A 14,127-nucleotide genomic window follows, 5' to 3' on the forward strand; every position below is an offset into this window, starting at 1 on the left:
GATGATCAAGTGCGCCGCAACGAACCTTTTATATGTACTTCTTTATCTTTGCTTTTGTAATTTGCTTCTTCTATTTATCCTTTCTAGTTCTTCTCCTCACAAGCTTCAAAGCCAGAAAGACGCCCCAAATATCACATTATAGTTATAGGTGACCGTAGAGACAATTAAAAAGTCTCAAAATCTATATAATGGATTTCCACTCCAAAAGTTTCATTTTCATTTTCGAATTATAGAAATAAAAACACCAAAGTTACGATTTTACACTCGGTTTAGTGTGTTTGACCCATAGATAAAGGTTTGGAAAATCTCTAGCAATCGGCTTTATCTCAACTTTTAGCTAAAATTTATCTTCCCAGTAGTTCCTTTTATTTTATTTTATAAAAAAGAGTCCTAAATTTTATCTAGCTGCTAAATTTGACAGGGATTTAAAAGTTCTAGCTGAAAGCACTCCCAGAATTTATTTAGAAAAAAAAAAGATAACTTCAACTGTTAGGTAAAGTGGTTTTTATATTAGCTAAAGTGGCAGTGCTTGGCTTTAGAGAAAACAAAGGGTGTTACATGTAGCATTAATAACAATAAAAATATATAGAAACAAACATTAAAGGCTATGATATATAAGTTACAAGAATTTTTAGCACAATAAATACACTTCTTTAAATATATATAAAAAAGACCATGTCAAATAATTGTAGCTTTTATTTGGTTGAAGGGATAATAATAGAGAAAAGAAATGGTTTTGATCAATTTCTTATTACCATTATTATTATTATTTTGGAAAGCTATACAGGGAATCACCATAAATTTCATTACTAGACATGCGAATAAAGGCAAGACCATAAAGTATAATGAATTACAAAATACGGTATTCATTTATACTACCACATGTCAGTTCAACATATCCTTCGCAAATGTCCTTTTTCCAGTGGTGCATGCGAGTTTGCCCTCGAATAAAATTCTTGGCTTCCCGTGAATCACAATCTTGCTTGAATTGAAAACCCAAGAAATGCCTAGTGACAGCATCACCATCGTATCCTGAGAGCCGTCTGATAAATGATCCATTGCGCGGTCCATCCTCCTTATATACTTCGTATCTTTGAAACCATGTTATATGGTTCACCGGACATCCCACATTGCCGTCTCTTGGATCTTTGCTTGTTCGCTGAGGGTAAGTTAGCCGAAAAAGTAAAAGGAGCTTGATAGTAGACTTTGTATTCAGAAAATTGTCAGATAAGTAGAATTCAACATGCTGGAGTTCTAATTTTTTAAAGTTGGTATATGACATATTGATGTGTAAGGCTTTTGCTTTTTTAGCAATTACTCCACGAATTTGAATTTGTGACAACGTCATGTATTACAAGTCTCTGCATCTGAAGGATACATAGTTAAATACAAAAGATATCGTAGTAACGGATTCCAGCTCTATAGTGTGTAGTCCATGTTGTCTCCGCTGTCCACTTGCTGTTGAATTAATATATAGCCGTCCCTTGGAAAAACAGAATCTTCTCAATGCCGGGCAATTATCAAGTACGTCGTCTAAAGCAACAGATACACTACAGCGTCTGATTTTAAGATCCACCAAGCTTGGACAATACGAAAACTTTGGTGTAAAAGTAGAATTGGTATAGGAAAAAGCATCTTCTGAAACTTTAAGTGTTTCAAGAGTTCATGAAAAGGACTGTGCGAACTGTTGTATTATTCTCTCCCAGAAGTTTTCTGTGGAATTGGCGCCAAGGCTGCGATAAATTAATTTCTTGATAGGTGCATGCAATCGACAGAGAACTTCCGAGAAAATAGCGTGTTCCCATTCCATATAGAGCTGCGAATAAAGGTCTATTGTTTCCAAGCATGTAAATGCCTTTGTAATTGAACGGAGAAGCTCTTTTTTTTCGACAGTATATTCTGTTGCAGCTTCCTCATCTTCTGAAGAGCAGTTAGTCCATTCCAAGGAACGTATTTTTGGATACTTGAAGCTAAAATAGTATAGCCATATAGGATCCCAGCCAACGATTGCGAGATTAAGTGTTGCTACGCCTGGTACTGGGATAGTTTGTGGAATTGGTGGTACTGCGTTTGGATGTATGCAAAGAAGGCTTAGATGTAATATAATGGTTGTCAGCCTTGGTCAAATGGTATGGAGGTGGTTGAATTGGCGAGGTGTAAACTTAGTTCTCTCACCCAGAAAAGCTGGGCGAATATGTAGCTTTTGGAGGTTAGGCATATGGCCCAATATTTCAAGAATTAGCGGAATAAACATTCTTTGAGTGGTTTGAGTAGGTTGAAGTACCAGACTGACCAGCGATGATAAACCAGATACGTATCTTGTAAAATCTGCATCGGCTGGATCAAAGCATATGACCTTAATATCAAGATGCTTCAAATTTCGAAAGGTTTGGAAAACCTGAAGCTTCTGCAATTTATTTATGGAAAATAGCTTATAAATATGTATGATTTCTGTTGTAAGATCATATGGTAGGAACCTGCTCGTCGAATTCTTTGCTGTAGTACATATTTCTTCAAGCTCTTCCATAAAATCAATTTGTAGAGTCTTCCAGACAGATTCTTGATATGGGATTTTCCATCTCTTGCAAGTCATCATACATGCTAGCTTGCCATCGTTAAATACATAACTTGCAATACGTGAAAGAATCTCGAAAGGCAGGTCTGATTCGGGCATGAAGTATATAATGTAAGAGAGTAAAGAAAAAGATAAAGAGATATGTTTGTTGCTTGGTAAAGGAAAAAAAATAGTCCTTTTTTAATACAAAAGCAGCAGATCAACGAAGGCCTTCTGGTACAAATATTACTACATTTTAACGCAGAAGCTGCGGTTAACTAAGGGGTTTCTCAAGTATCTACAAACATTCATGGTTTTGACAGAATCTTGAGAAATCCCTACCAAGTAACTGAAAAGATACTAGCCGCAGCAACTTTACCTTTTTTTCTAATTTATTTATCTTATTCAGAAAAGTAGAACGAGGGTTTGATAGTTATATGTACTCATCTATTTAAAATGTACACATTAATTTCTTAAAGAGATGCTATTATCATATCATGTTTGGTATTAAATAATTTATATTAAGAAGGCTTTGTGTAAATATTGGCAGGATGAGCAGATAGAATAAATATACTATCAAACAGGTTGGATTACAGACATAAAAACATAGGTAAAGATAACCAAATGAAGCAATTGATATAGCATATATAGAGTATTTGAGCTCTTACGAAAAAAGAACTCCAGACTTGTGGATTTTACATTCTTTTAGATAGGATGGGCTAGATTAAGGTAATAAATCCATAAGAAAAATTAGGCAAATGGTTCGACATTATAGAACATATTTTTCTTTAGTGAGAGCAGCTCGAGATTACAGTTGATTACAATGGTGTATGTCTTTCATAAGATTAGAGAATGCTTATAATTATTTATTAAAAATTAAACTTTTAGGTAATGTTTCCTTGTATTTCAGTTTATTTTCGTTCATTTATTTCCATAAAGGTATACTACTCCTAACTCTTAATTGAGAAAGGCTCTTATTAGACTTAATCCTTGCTCATGAACTATTGGGACTATCGAAAACATTGGCTCTTTTAGGTAGGGTCTTTAAAAATTCAGAATAAAGTAATAAAAAATGAGAATCGGTTTTTTTTATATAACATTATATATATGTATTACATTTACTGTGTCAAGAGCTATAATCATCTATCGATAGTGAGACCAGAGAAAAAACATTAACAATCTCTGGAGTTGTTATATATCAGGTACACCACCACTTTCGCCCTTGTACAATGTAAACCAAATAACCGTTTACAGGATGGATATGTATAGCAATAAAAGTGTGTATGGGTCTACTGGATGTCATAGATTTAGAAAAACTGTTTATTATGCTTACTTGGGTTCTATAGTATAGATGCTTCACAAGATCGTCGATATTGAACTGCTCGTTCATACAGCTCCAGATCAACAATATTGAGATCACGAGAGACCTTGACCAACACGGTTGCCATTGATAATTCCTACCGACAATTATAATAGAAATGATATAAAAACGTAAAGATAATAACAAACTTTTATGTATGTATATCTATATGTATTTACCTCGTTGTAGTGGGCTACATCTCCTATACATTGAACAAGTGTTTGCAACGGATATTGAAATGATTCAACCAGTGATACATCCAATATAATCGAATGTCCGTTGTGTATCAAAGTGGCCCTTTTTGTATCAAGATCCAAACTGCTCAAACTAATATATATATATATATATATATATATTATGTATTGATTTATTTTAATAGTGAAATAAATGTATAATATATATGTATGATATGGGGTATGTGTAATTAGTTTATTAATTGTTATTAATGTTATCAACTGATACTACCACTTTAGTATAGCATAGATATGCATTTATGTATCTATTATCATTCAAGAATATTATCATAAAGCTTACAAGCCAGTAACTCGAACACAAGTATTGAGATGAGCAGAGGGATCATTATTAATTTCGCTGATCCACACAATCTGACCTGATCTAAAGCTCATGTCTTTCTCTTTCTCTTATCGCTTCCTTTCTTGCGTTACCTTTTTCTTTTCTTTTTTTTTTTTATAAAAAATAAAATAAAAAAGGGAATGATGTCATCGTAGATAAGATTGTATTCTAGGTTTTTTTTTTTTTTTAAAAAAAAAAAGACTCATAATTATACAGATATTAATTAAATAAATAAATAGATGGTGATAATGATGATAATCTGTGGTGTATTTATATTATATTATATTTGAAATCATAAATCATAAAATATATCTAATTATATAATAATCTTGTTCTGTTTGAAATAAATAGCTTAAATTACTACTGTTAATGCTGTGAAGCTATTACTAATACTATAGATATTATTACTACTAGCTAAAACAGTATAATTTTTTTTTTTTTTTTTTTTAAAAATTTCTTACTCTTTTATAATAATTTTAGATATACTGGATTTTTTTCTCATTTTTCTCATTTTTCTCATTTTATTTATTTTATTTATTTTTATGCAACCACAATGTCTAGTCCCCTTGTCATGACATCTACCTTGGAAGCTAATTGTGGAAAAGACATTAATACATTGGGTCAATTTGACGATGTTTATCAGTTCCCAAGACATCGCTTACCAACTGCAATGAAAGGTAAATTATATATATATATATATATCTTAATATTTGTAATTATCATTATCATTCCAACTCTAATTGTAACTGTGTTTTTTTTTGTATATAAAAAATAAAAAAATAAAATAAAGATGAATCCAAGATTCCTTTGATTATCGTTGCATGTGGTTCTTATTCTCCAATGACCTATCTTCACCTCCGAATGTTTGGTATAAATACATACATACATACATACATACATATACTTTTTCTTTTGTTTGTTTGTTTTGGCTCTAAAAAGCTTGTTCTTGCTATATAATATAATATAATATAATATAATATACACTAAGTAATAGATTAATAGCAGTAATAGTTACTGATAGTAATTTGAGTGTAGATAAGAAACAAACCAAAACAAACTTGATCTATTGATTGATTGATTGATTGGTTGATTAATTAATTAATTTTATTTATTTATTTATTTTTTGACTAGAAATGGCACAAGATCATTTTAATGAAAGAAACGAATATGAACTATTGGCCGGATACTATTCTCCGGTCTCGGACGCATACATGAAAGAAGGACTAGCCAAGGCAAAAGATCGGGTCAAGATGTGTGAATTGGCAGTCGATAGTACTTCTGATTATCTGATGGTTGATTCCTGGGAGTCAAGACAGGTTACTTATCAGAGAACAGCAGTTGTGTTGGATCATTTTGACCAAGAGTTGAATATCAAGGCCAAGGGTATTCAGATGAAGAATGGTAAGAATATATATATATATATATATTTCTGTTTTTAAAGTAAATAAATAAATAATTATATATGTTTATAGGTGAGATGCGTCAAATAAAGATCATGCTGCTGGCTGGTGGTGATCTGATTGCCTCGTTTGGTCACCCAGGTGTATGGGCTCCTGAAGATGTAAGTCAACCAAAAGCTTTGAATATAGGCTAAGCCAAGGTTCTGATTAACTGTGGTTTATAAAGAACAAAAATACTTACTTTATATACATCTATATAAACCTTTGTACGATTATTGGTGGTGGTGGTGTATGAAAGCTTCATCACATTGTGGGTCATTTTGGGTGTGTGATTATCGAGAGAACTGGCACAGATGTGTATGGCTTCTTGCTTTCCAATGATGTTCTTTACCAACACCGAGTAAGTCTTGCTACATTTATATATCTTTCAAAAGAAAAAAGGATCAATATTAAAATTGGCTGGTGTTAATGGCTTTATTGTTTTTCTGTAGATGAATGTTATAGTCATTAAACAATTGATCCATAACGACATTAGCTCTACAAAGATCAGGTATGAAAATCATAAAGAATATAGAGAAAAGAAGTACTCTGTGTATGCACTTGAACACCCATATTTTACTTGTTAATCTGTACTCTATTATTCTCTAATGTGTCTTTTATGTATGTATTTGTGTGTAGACTATTTGTCAAACGTGGAATGTCTATCAAATATCTATTACCAAACCCTGTTATTGCTTACATCTGTGAGCACAAACTATATTCACCACCCAGTCTAGATTCATAATATAGATAGATATGCTGTTATTGTTATTAGTATTTGATTTTCTTTAAAAAAAAAATTTCATTAGATTCCCCCTCCCACACACACACACCTCTTCCTCCTTTACCGAATCATCTTTTTGACTCCTCAATTCCCCTTTAACTTTTATATATATATATATATACTTCACTCAAACCTCCTTTATTCTTATTCTTTTATCCTTCAAATTGCCAACCAAAATATAAATATCACTATTACTGTTACTATTACTATTACTACTCTTACTTCCTTTACCCCTCTTTATAACGATCATAAACAAATACATATATAAAAGAAGCTTAAAAGAAAAAAAAAACAACAACATTTTATTCTCTTTGTATATATCTGTGTGCCTTTGTCTGTGTCTGTGTCTGTTGTTTGCATTTTGGTTTTGGTTTGAGTCTGTGTGCTTTTTCTTTTCTTTTTTTTCTTAATTTTAATATTGTACCTATTCTTTGTTCTGTCCACCCCTCCCCCTCATTCATTCATTCATTGATTCTTTGTTATTGATAATGGTTGTAATGATATTGAATATTGATGGTTGATGATGATGGTTGATGATGATGTTTACTATTCTGTACATCTTAAGCAGAGTCAATATAGAATGGATGAGAGTAAAAGGAACAAGTTTCACTGTGTAAAGTATCAGCCGTCAACCTATTAATATTAATATTTTTGTTAAGAAAGAAAGAAAGAAAAAGAAAAGAGCAAATTCAGTTGATTAATACCAAAAAATAAATAAACAAATAAAAGAAAATAGAGCTTTACTTGTAGTAATAGGCTGTGTTTGACTCGGACTGGACGTTGCTTAGATCAGTCTTGAGAGTAAAGAGTTGGTGGGCATTTTCTTGGCCTGTCCAGACATCGTTTACTTTGACAGCCTCACGACTATCGAGGTTAACCTTGAAGAGTTCAAGTTGCTTGTAGGTTTCTACATGAGAAGCCGAGTCGCTACCTATATATATATATAAAGGTAGTAAGTAAATATATAATTATAGATATTTTGAGACTTACCGATTTGAACAAGGGAGGCAGGGGCTGCTTTTACATGTTCTCCCAATTCTGGCTTGGTGATATCGAGCCCGAAACATCCTCGACCCACATCCACATTGAGATTATCAAATGCCTCGGTGTCAGCATTAGTATGAGTTGGAGAAGTGACTTTGAAAACCTACAAAGCACAATTAATTAATTGAGTAAATAAATAAATAAATATTTATTTATTTATTTTCAAGTTTATTTACCTTTGACATCAGAGTACAGTCAGGTCCTAAGATAAAGAAAAATAAGGGGTGAAAGTAATATCATATACGAAATTAGTATAAAAATAGATGGGATTGTATGGGGATTTAAACAGGTTTTTGTTTATTCCTTGATTAGAAATAGAAATAACTAATTGTGAGTATTGCAATAACTTGCTTGTACCCCAAATAGAGTAAGCCTTCCAAGCAAGCCAATTAACAATGCAAGCATATACTTGATGTACCATAAAGCATAGCATAGCATAGCATAACATAACATATTACAGCATAGTACAGTACAGTACAGCATAGTATAGAATTGAATTGAAATATATATATATATAGAGAAAAGGGGGGGAAGGACGGCAGAGAGGGGATATAATGTATATAGAAATGTACAAAGAAATCATTTACCTGCAGCATTATGAACCCAAACACTATTAATAATAATAATAATAACAATAAAATAGGGTCAGTAAAGTCAATCAATATAATCATTTTTATTCAAACACAACATCTAACTTACCGGAACTCAAACTGAGAAGGCAGAGTGACGCCGGCAGTCTTTGAAATGTCAACACTATAAAGTAAAGAAGTATAAGTATATATGTTTATATGTATAGCTATATAGAATAAACTTGCGTCAAGGTGGCTTGCTGGTTGAGAGCATAGGTTCCCTTCCAAGGTGTACCCAAGTACTTGACTTGACCATTATCAGCAATGGAATAAACCTATATATATATATATATACATATTTTTAACACGTCGATTATTTCATTACATGATATATATATATATACATTTTTTTTTAAAAAAAAATAGTACAGTGTATAGTGTATACAAAAAAATATTATTTTGGATTTTGTTTCAATTTTATACTTGCATCGACACCATTGACCACTTTGGCTTGAGCATCAGGAACTCTTGCTAATAATAATTTTTTTTTTAAAAAGATGAACCAAACAAAGAAGTAAGTACAAGACACACAAATATTTCATTCAACTTACTGACTGTGACTGTAACCTTTGTGGGATCACTAAACACTTGGCCCTGAGAAGGATTTGAGAGAGCAACACCTGTATATATATATATATATATATATTTTATAAAAGTTATTCATTGATATTCGCCTTTTTTATTTTTTTTATTTTTTATTCTTCAAGTCTTACCGCCACAAAACTTCTTTTGTGCTTGGTCGATCTGATCCTGAAGTTCGTCTGCCTTGACAGATACAGAGAGAAGGGCAAGTGTACAGGCAATGAACAATGAAAGCTTCATGATCAAGAGAATGAAAAGAGGTATAGAAATGAGAAGAAAGAGAGCGAAAGAGAGCGAAAGAGAAAAGAGGGGTAAAGAATATTATTATTATTATTGTTGTTGTTCAATAAGAGTGTTAATTTGAATGTGAGTCGGAGACTGCATCCGGGGGAAAGAATAGCAGGAGGAAGAGGAGGAAGAGGAGGAGAAGGGGTTTGTGTGAAGTACGTGTGAATGAACAAATGAACAAATGAACAAATGAGTGTAGGTGGTATATCTATAATAATCAAGTTTTTTATTTTATTTTTATTTTTCATAGCTATTTATAACATTCTAATCCAAAGCTAAAGTTCTTACCAAATTATCCACCCCTTTGTTCCAGTCTGTGTATATCTGGCTATCTGGCTATCTAGCTATCTAGCTATCTAGCTATCTAGCCAGCTGTCCGTCTACCTACCTTCCTCTATATATATATATATATATATATATTCAACACTCACTCACTCACTCACTCACTCAACCACTCACTCACTTGCACCCCCTTTTTTTCGTGTACCAATTTTCCCTTTTTTATTACCCCCTTGAAATATTTGTATTTTACAATATATTTCTTTCAAAAGACCCAATAAAAATATAGAGACAAAATAGGTATTAAGATTTGAATACCCCAAGCAAGACCAACCAAACATATACAGTTCTTCTGACCAATAACTATCACAACCAATCAAAATTGATGTTTCTGGCCAATCAGAAATCAACCTTTTTTTATTTTTATTTTTCAAGAATCCAAATTCGTATTTTTAGAATATAATGTCGCTTGTCCTTTTGAGGAACAAAGTCCGTATTAAATTGATTTCTTGACAAGTCTGTGTTATATATATATAATGAGGCAATCAAGAGCCTAGTCTGCAAAATAATAGTAATAGTAATTATACAACTGCCAAGAAAGGCAAATATATATATATATATATATATATATATATATATATATTGACGGATATGTCAGTTCAGGAACTGTAACAAGATCACTTGTTTTTATTAGTTTCTTTTTTTTTTAATTGTTAATGAATAGCGTTTCCCCTATCCACACACATGAAAGCATAAAGAAGTATATTGAACTAAGAATATAAGATCTGTTTATATTTATACTTGCCATTTTAATCTTGAACCCCAAATCGAGCCAAATCTTGGGTGGCAAACCAAAGGATGAATTTAAGCATAAAAAAAAAAGATCTATTTTTGGGTAAAGTGGCGCTGTGTTTGTGTTTGTGTGTGTGTGTATGTATGTATAGGGTTTTTTTTAGGACACGTCATTTTGTCCCTGAAGGATTTGTAAAGAAAGAAAGAAATTGAACCCTGGGGGAGAGGACAGAATCAAAGTTTATTGGTCTTTAGTCTGGTAAAACAGAAAATGTCGTGTCCTTAAAATTGTCAAATATATATATATATATATATCAATGGGCAAATTGTTGATCCTTAAAGCCTTGGCACGAATATAAACAATATATAATAATAATAATAATAATATGAATAAAACTAGGAATATAAGCAGAAAACGCATGTACGAATGCGCAGTTGTTTTATTGGATAGACTATAGCACTAGAACAAAGAACAAGTTGTATAAATTAAACAGCTGTAGTACAGCATATTTAACATTCACTGTACATGTTAAAATGTATGATTTTAACCCAACCAGACCAGACCAGACCAGACCAGATTTACTTTTATTCTTCCACCCCTACCCTAATTTTATCCTCCCCCCGCCTAAACTCCCTATCTCAATGCTCTCTCTTTTTTTTTTGTCTTTTCTTTCTTTCTTTCTTTCTTTCTTTCTTTGACTCTGACTACCCCCCTCAAAATAAATAAATAAATAAATCAATCAATCAATCAATCAATATATAATATATAATTAAATGCATTCACACAATGTACTTTATATCAAAACATAATATATAGATATATATTTATATAATATCCATTTAGAGTATAAGTATCTCTTTAGAAACACACACACAACCCTAACTCATTACATAATAAAGGTAATAAAGGTAATAAATGGCTTTCTTTTCTTTTCTTTTTCGTTTCATTTCATTTCATTTTTTTTCATTTTTTCTTCTTATCTCTTTTATGGTTTCTTTGAAGAGGTCTGGATATATTCACACCCACACCCACACAGAAACACAAAGTATATAATACATGTATATATGCGTATGTGCGTATGTGCGTATGTGCGTATGTGCATATATGCATATGTGTGTATAGTATGTGTGCGTGTGTGTGTGTGTGTACTGTCTTTTTTTTTTGCATTATTTTCTTTTCTTCTTCTTCTTCTTGTTATTGTCATTAATCGTATATTTTCTTAAAGCATAGAACCAAAAACTCTGTTGTAACGGAGTGCGCTTGGACCATACTCATCATACTCGGCCTTTGTATGGCAACAGTTGTAGAATTCAGCCTAAAATAAATGTAGACAGATTATACAAAACAAACAAAAAAGAAAAATTAATACCAATACCAATATAGAAAATAATCATAATAATTAACTTACAGTAGAAGCCAATAAACTGCCACCAAACCAGACAGCATGGCGTTGCTTCTTGTGAGAAATTACATTAACTTCCATTGGCTTGGCCTATAAAATTTTGTTTTAAAGAATTTTTGAAACGATTGATTAACATTTTTTTTTTTAAAAAAAAAAATTAAAATAAAATAAAACCAGGAATAAGATAGATGTCTTTCTCTCTTTATATTTTTATATAGATATATATATATATATTTGGTACCTTCATGTCACCACCACTCAAGGTCTCGCTGGCCTGAATACGTGAATCAACAGTGCGCTTGATATCTCTTTGCAATCTCTTGCCAAAGTCCTTGAACATGGTCGATCCACCAGAAAGGACAATGTTCTTTTTTTTTTTTATATATTACAAACACACAAAACAGTTATTATTATTATCCTTATTATATCTAGACCCTCAATTACAACCCTTTTATTCTTCTTGTATTTTTATTTATTTATTTATTTATTTATGCCGTTTCTCACCTTGTAAAGTCCTCTACGGACATCAATAGGACTAGTCTGGATTACAGTATCAACAACCTCTGGCAAAGGAGTCAAGAAGTCTGAGCTAGCAATTTCTGGGTTGAAGAAGATTTCGGGAGCCAAGAAACGTTCGAATCCAATATCAACCGAGTAATCCTAAAATATTATTTTATTTATCAATATTAATTAATGACACATACACACACACACACAGTTATATATAATATATATATATATATATTTAAAAGAAGATAAACTTACTCGACCAGTGACACTGTGAACACCTTCATATTTCTTAAAGTACTTGCCGGGCTCCTGATCATACTTTTTGAATTCCTTGACAATATCAGGGCACACATAGGAATATTCTTCCTTGATGGCTTCGGCAACACGCAACGAATCTTCGGGTGGGATACTGGTCTCACCACGTTCACGCAAAAGTTGCTGGACAAATGAAGTGATGTCTCTACCGGCAATAGGAATACTTTTGATAGAACTTCCGATCACATAACCTTCAGCCTATTAAACCAATTAATTAATAAAATAAAAAGAAGGGTAAAATAGGGTAGGGTAGGGTAGGGTAGGGGAAATATATATGGATGGAGGTTTTGTACTTACCACTGGAATAACGTGGGTAACACCATCTCCAGAATCAACAACGGTACCTGTCAAGGTCTGTTCGCTAACTTTGTTGGAAGTCCAGGATGCAGCCAAGGCCAGAACGGCCTGGACAGCAATGTAAAGACCCTGGACATTGAATGACTCGAACATGATCTCGGCAGTCATCTCACGGTTCTCAGGAGCGTTAAGAGGAGGTTCTGTCTATAATATTTATCAAAATCTATATTAATTTAAGCAAGTACAACCACAACCACAACCACAATTCCAACTATACATATAAATATGGCCCCTTTTCTTCTACTACTACTAATACTACTATTAATTCTACACTTGTATAGACTTAAAGGCTAGAGAACTTGCCAATAGGAAATAATGATCTTCGGGTTCACAACGCAAGTACTTGAAGATCGACTGTTCCCAAAACCGCTCCATATGATCCCAGTTGCCAATCTGGCCGTGGCGAATAGGATAGTTGAGCGCCATGGTTTTGCTCTGTGCCAATGCCTCGTCGCCGATATAAAAGTCCAGATCTTCGATACCACGCTTTGACGCCAAATTGTTACTCAAGAACGAAGGTTTGGAGGGCACACCTGGGCGTCCGGATGCCGAGGGAGTTTCGCGAGTCGAAATGGCAGTAGGAAACACAAACGAAGGTTCATTGTTACCACTAAAACCAAGCTTTGAAAAGCTATGTTTATGTATGTATGTATTTTGTTGTTGTTGTTGTTAGAGAAAAGAAAGGAAAGGAAAGGAAAGGACAAGAATGAGATAATAAAATAAAATAAAATAAAATGTTATTAAATGTACACATATAAATGAATAAATGAATGAATGAAAAAGAAGAAGAATAATAATATACGCGCTTGAAAACTTAATAAATAAAAGTGTTTCTTGTGTGCATTCATCAATACGTAATTGTACGTATATTACTTGTAGAATAATAAAATGAAAGGAATGTCAAACATACCCGGTACCATTGTCCATCACTACAACTGGAAGGTTTGTCATCTGGATAGATTGTCTCAAAAGATGTACGTCGAAAAATGTAAAAAGTAAATGTAAATGTATATATATATATATATATATATATACGTATTTTATATATCTATATATATATATAAAAGTAGTAGTTAGTGGTACTAGTAGGTTAAGTGGTAGTAAAGTGGAGTTTAATAGAAACGACTGTTGAATAGCCAATTAAAAAATAAAATAAAAATAAAAATAAAAATTAAAAATTAAAAAATTAAGCGTAGAAAGTAATACTCTCTTATTCTC

The 14,127-nt window shown here is 32.3% G+C and overlaps 6 protein-coding genes across 6 annotated transcripts; 1 reads left to right on the forward strand and 5 right to left on the reverse strand.

Annotated features, from left to right (window-relative positions):
* Window positions 1-850: 850 nt before the first annotated feature.
* On the reverse strand, window positions 851-1,348 carry PHYBLDRAFT_65448 (hypothetical protein; the record flags this gene model as incomplete). Its single annotated transcript, XM_018441463.1, has 1 exon — window positions 851-1,348. One exon carries the CDS (start codon window positions 1,346-1,348, stop codon window positions 851-853), a length of 498 nt encoding a protein of 165 aa, XP_018290553.1.
* Window positions 1,349-1,663: 315 nt separating this feature from the next.
* On the reverse strand, window positions 1,664-2,674 carry PHYBLDRAFT_169641 (hypothetical protein; the record flags this gene model as incomplete). Its single annotated transcript, XM_018436122.1, has 2 exons — window positions 1,664-2,064; window positions 2,176-2,674. The coding sequence occupies 2 exons, from the start codon at window positions 2,672-2,674 to the stop codon at window positions 1,664-1,666; spliced, it is 900 nt and encodes a 299-aa protein (XP_018290554.1).
* Window positions 2,675-3,894: 1,220 nt separating this feature from the next.
* Window positions 3,895-4,540, reverse strand: PHYBLDRAFT_146705 (hypothetical protein; the record flags this gene model as incomplete). The annotated part of the gene is made up of 3 exons (XM_018431712.1): window positions 3,895-4,011; window positions 4,094-4,241; window positions 4,449-4,540. The coding sequence occupies 3 exons, from the start codon at window positions 4,538-4,540 to the stop codon at window positions 3,895-3,897; spliced, it is 357 nt and encodes a 118-aa protein (XP_018290555.1).
* Window positions 4,541-4,712: 172 nt separating this feature from the next.
* PHYBLDRAFT_125548 (hypothetical protein) lies at window positions 4,713-7,020 on the forward strand. Its single transcript, XM_018429048.1, has 7 exons — window positions 4,713-5,164; window positions 5,278-5,355; window positions 5,619-5,888; window positions 5,960-6,048; window positions 6,186-6,287; window positions 6,379-6,437; window positions 6,566-7,020. The coding sequence occupies exons 1-7, from the start codon at window positions 5,041-5,043 to the stop codon at window positions 6,669-6,671; spliced, it is 828 nt and encodes a 275-aa protein (XP_018290556.1). The 5' UTR covers window positions 4,713-5,040; the 3' UTR covers window positions 6,672-7,020.
* A 250-nt stretch (window positions 7,021-7,270) lies between these two features.
* PHYBLDRAFT_65444 (hypothetical protein) lies at window positions 7,271-9,205 on the reverse strand (the record flags this gene model as incomplete). Its single annotated transcript, XM_018441462.1, has 10 exons — window positions 7,271-7,343; window positions 7,455-7,641; window positions 7,701-7,857; window positions 7,931-7,956; window positions 8,342-8,364; window positions 8,454-8,507; window positions 8,627-8,658; window positions 8,826-8,854; window positions 8,935-9,003; window positions 9,097-9,205. The coding sequence occupies 10 exons, from the start codon at window positions 9,203-9,205 to the stop codon at window positions 7,271-7,273; spliced, it is 759 nt and encodes a 252-aa protein (XP_018290557.1).
* Window positions 9,206-11,065: 1,860 nt separating this feature from the next.
* On the reverse strand, window positions 11,066-14,015 carry PHYBLDRAFT_125551 (hypothetical protein). Its single transcript, XM_018429049.1, has 8 exons — window positions 13,820-14,015; window positions 13,213-13,540; window positions 12,850-13,053; window positions 12,493-12,750; window positions 12,232-12,387; window positions 11,969-12,094; window positions 11,734-11,817; window positions 11,066-11,640 (listed from the first exon to the last, which is right to left on the reverse strand). The coding sequence occupies exons 1-8, from the start codon at window positions 13,858-13,860 to the stop codon at window positions 11,545-11,547; spliced, it is 1,293 nt and encodes a 430-aa protein (XP_018290558.1). The 5' UTR covers window positions 13,861-14,015; the 3' UTR covers window positions 11,066-11,544.
* Window positions 14,016-14,127: the final 112 nt, after the last annotated feature.

The sequence above is a fragment of the Phycomyces blakesleeanus genome, assembly GCF_001638985.1.
Source record: "Phycomyces blakesleeanus NRRL 1555(-) unplaced genomic scaffold PHYBLscaffold_13, whole genome shotgun sequence".
Taxonomy (NCBI): Eukaryota; Fungi; Mucoromycota; class Mucoromycetes; order Mucorales; family Phycomycetaceae; genus Phycomyces; species Phycomyces blakesleeanus.

Coding starts and splice junctions, on each gene's coding strand:
- PHYBLDRAFT_125548 (XM_018429048.1), top strand. CDS start 5,041: ATGTCTAGTCCCCTTGTCATGACATCTACCTTGGAAGCTAATTGTGGA. Junction 5,889..5,959: donor GGGTATTCAGATGAAGAATG/GTAAGAATATAT, acceptor ATATGTTTATAG/GTGAGATGCGTCAAATAAAG. Junction 6,288..6,378: donor ATGTTCTTTACCAACACCGA/GTAAGTCTTGCT, acceptor GTTTTTCTGTAG/ATGAATGTTATAGTCATTAA.
- PHYBLDRAFT_125551 (XM_018429049.1), bottom strand. CDS start 13,860: ATGACAAACCTTCCAGTTGTAGTGATGGACAATGGTACCGG. Junction 13,541..13,819: donor GTGATGGACAATGGTACCGG/GTATGTTTGACA, acceptor ACATAAACATAG/CTTTTCAAAGCTTGGTTTTA. Junction 12,751..12,849: donor TTACCCACGTTATTCCAGTG/GTAAGTACAAAA, acceptor TTGGTTTAATAG/GCTGAAGGTTATGTGATCGG.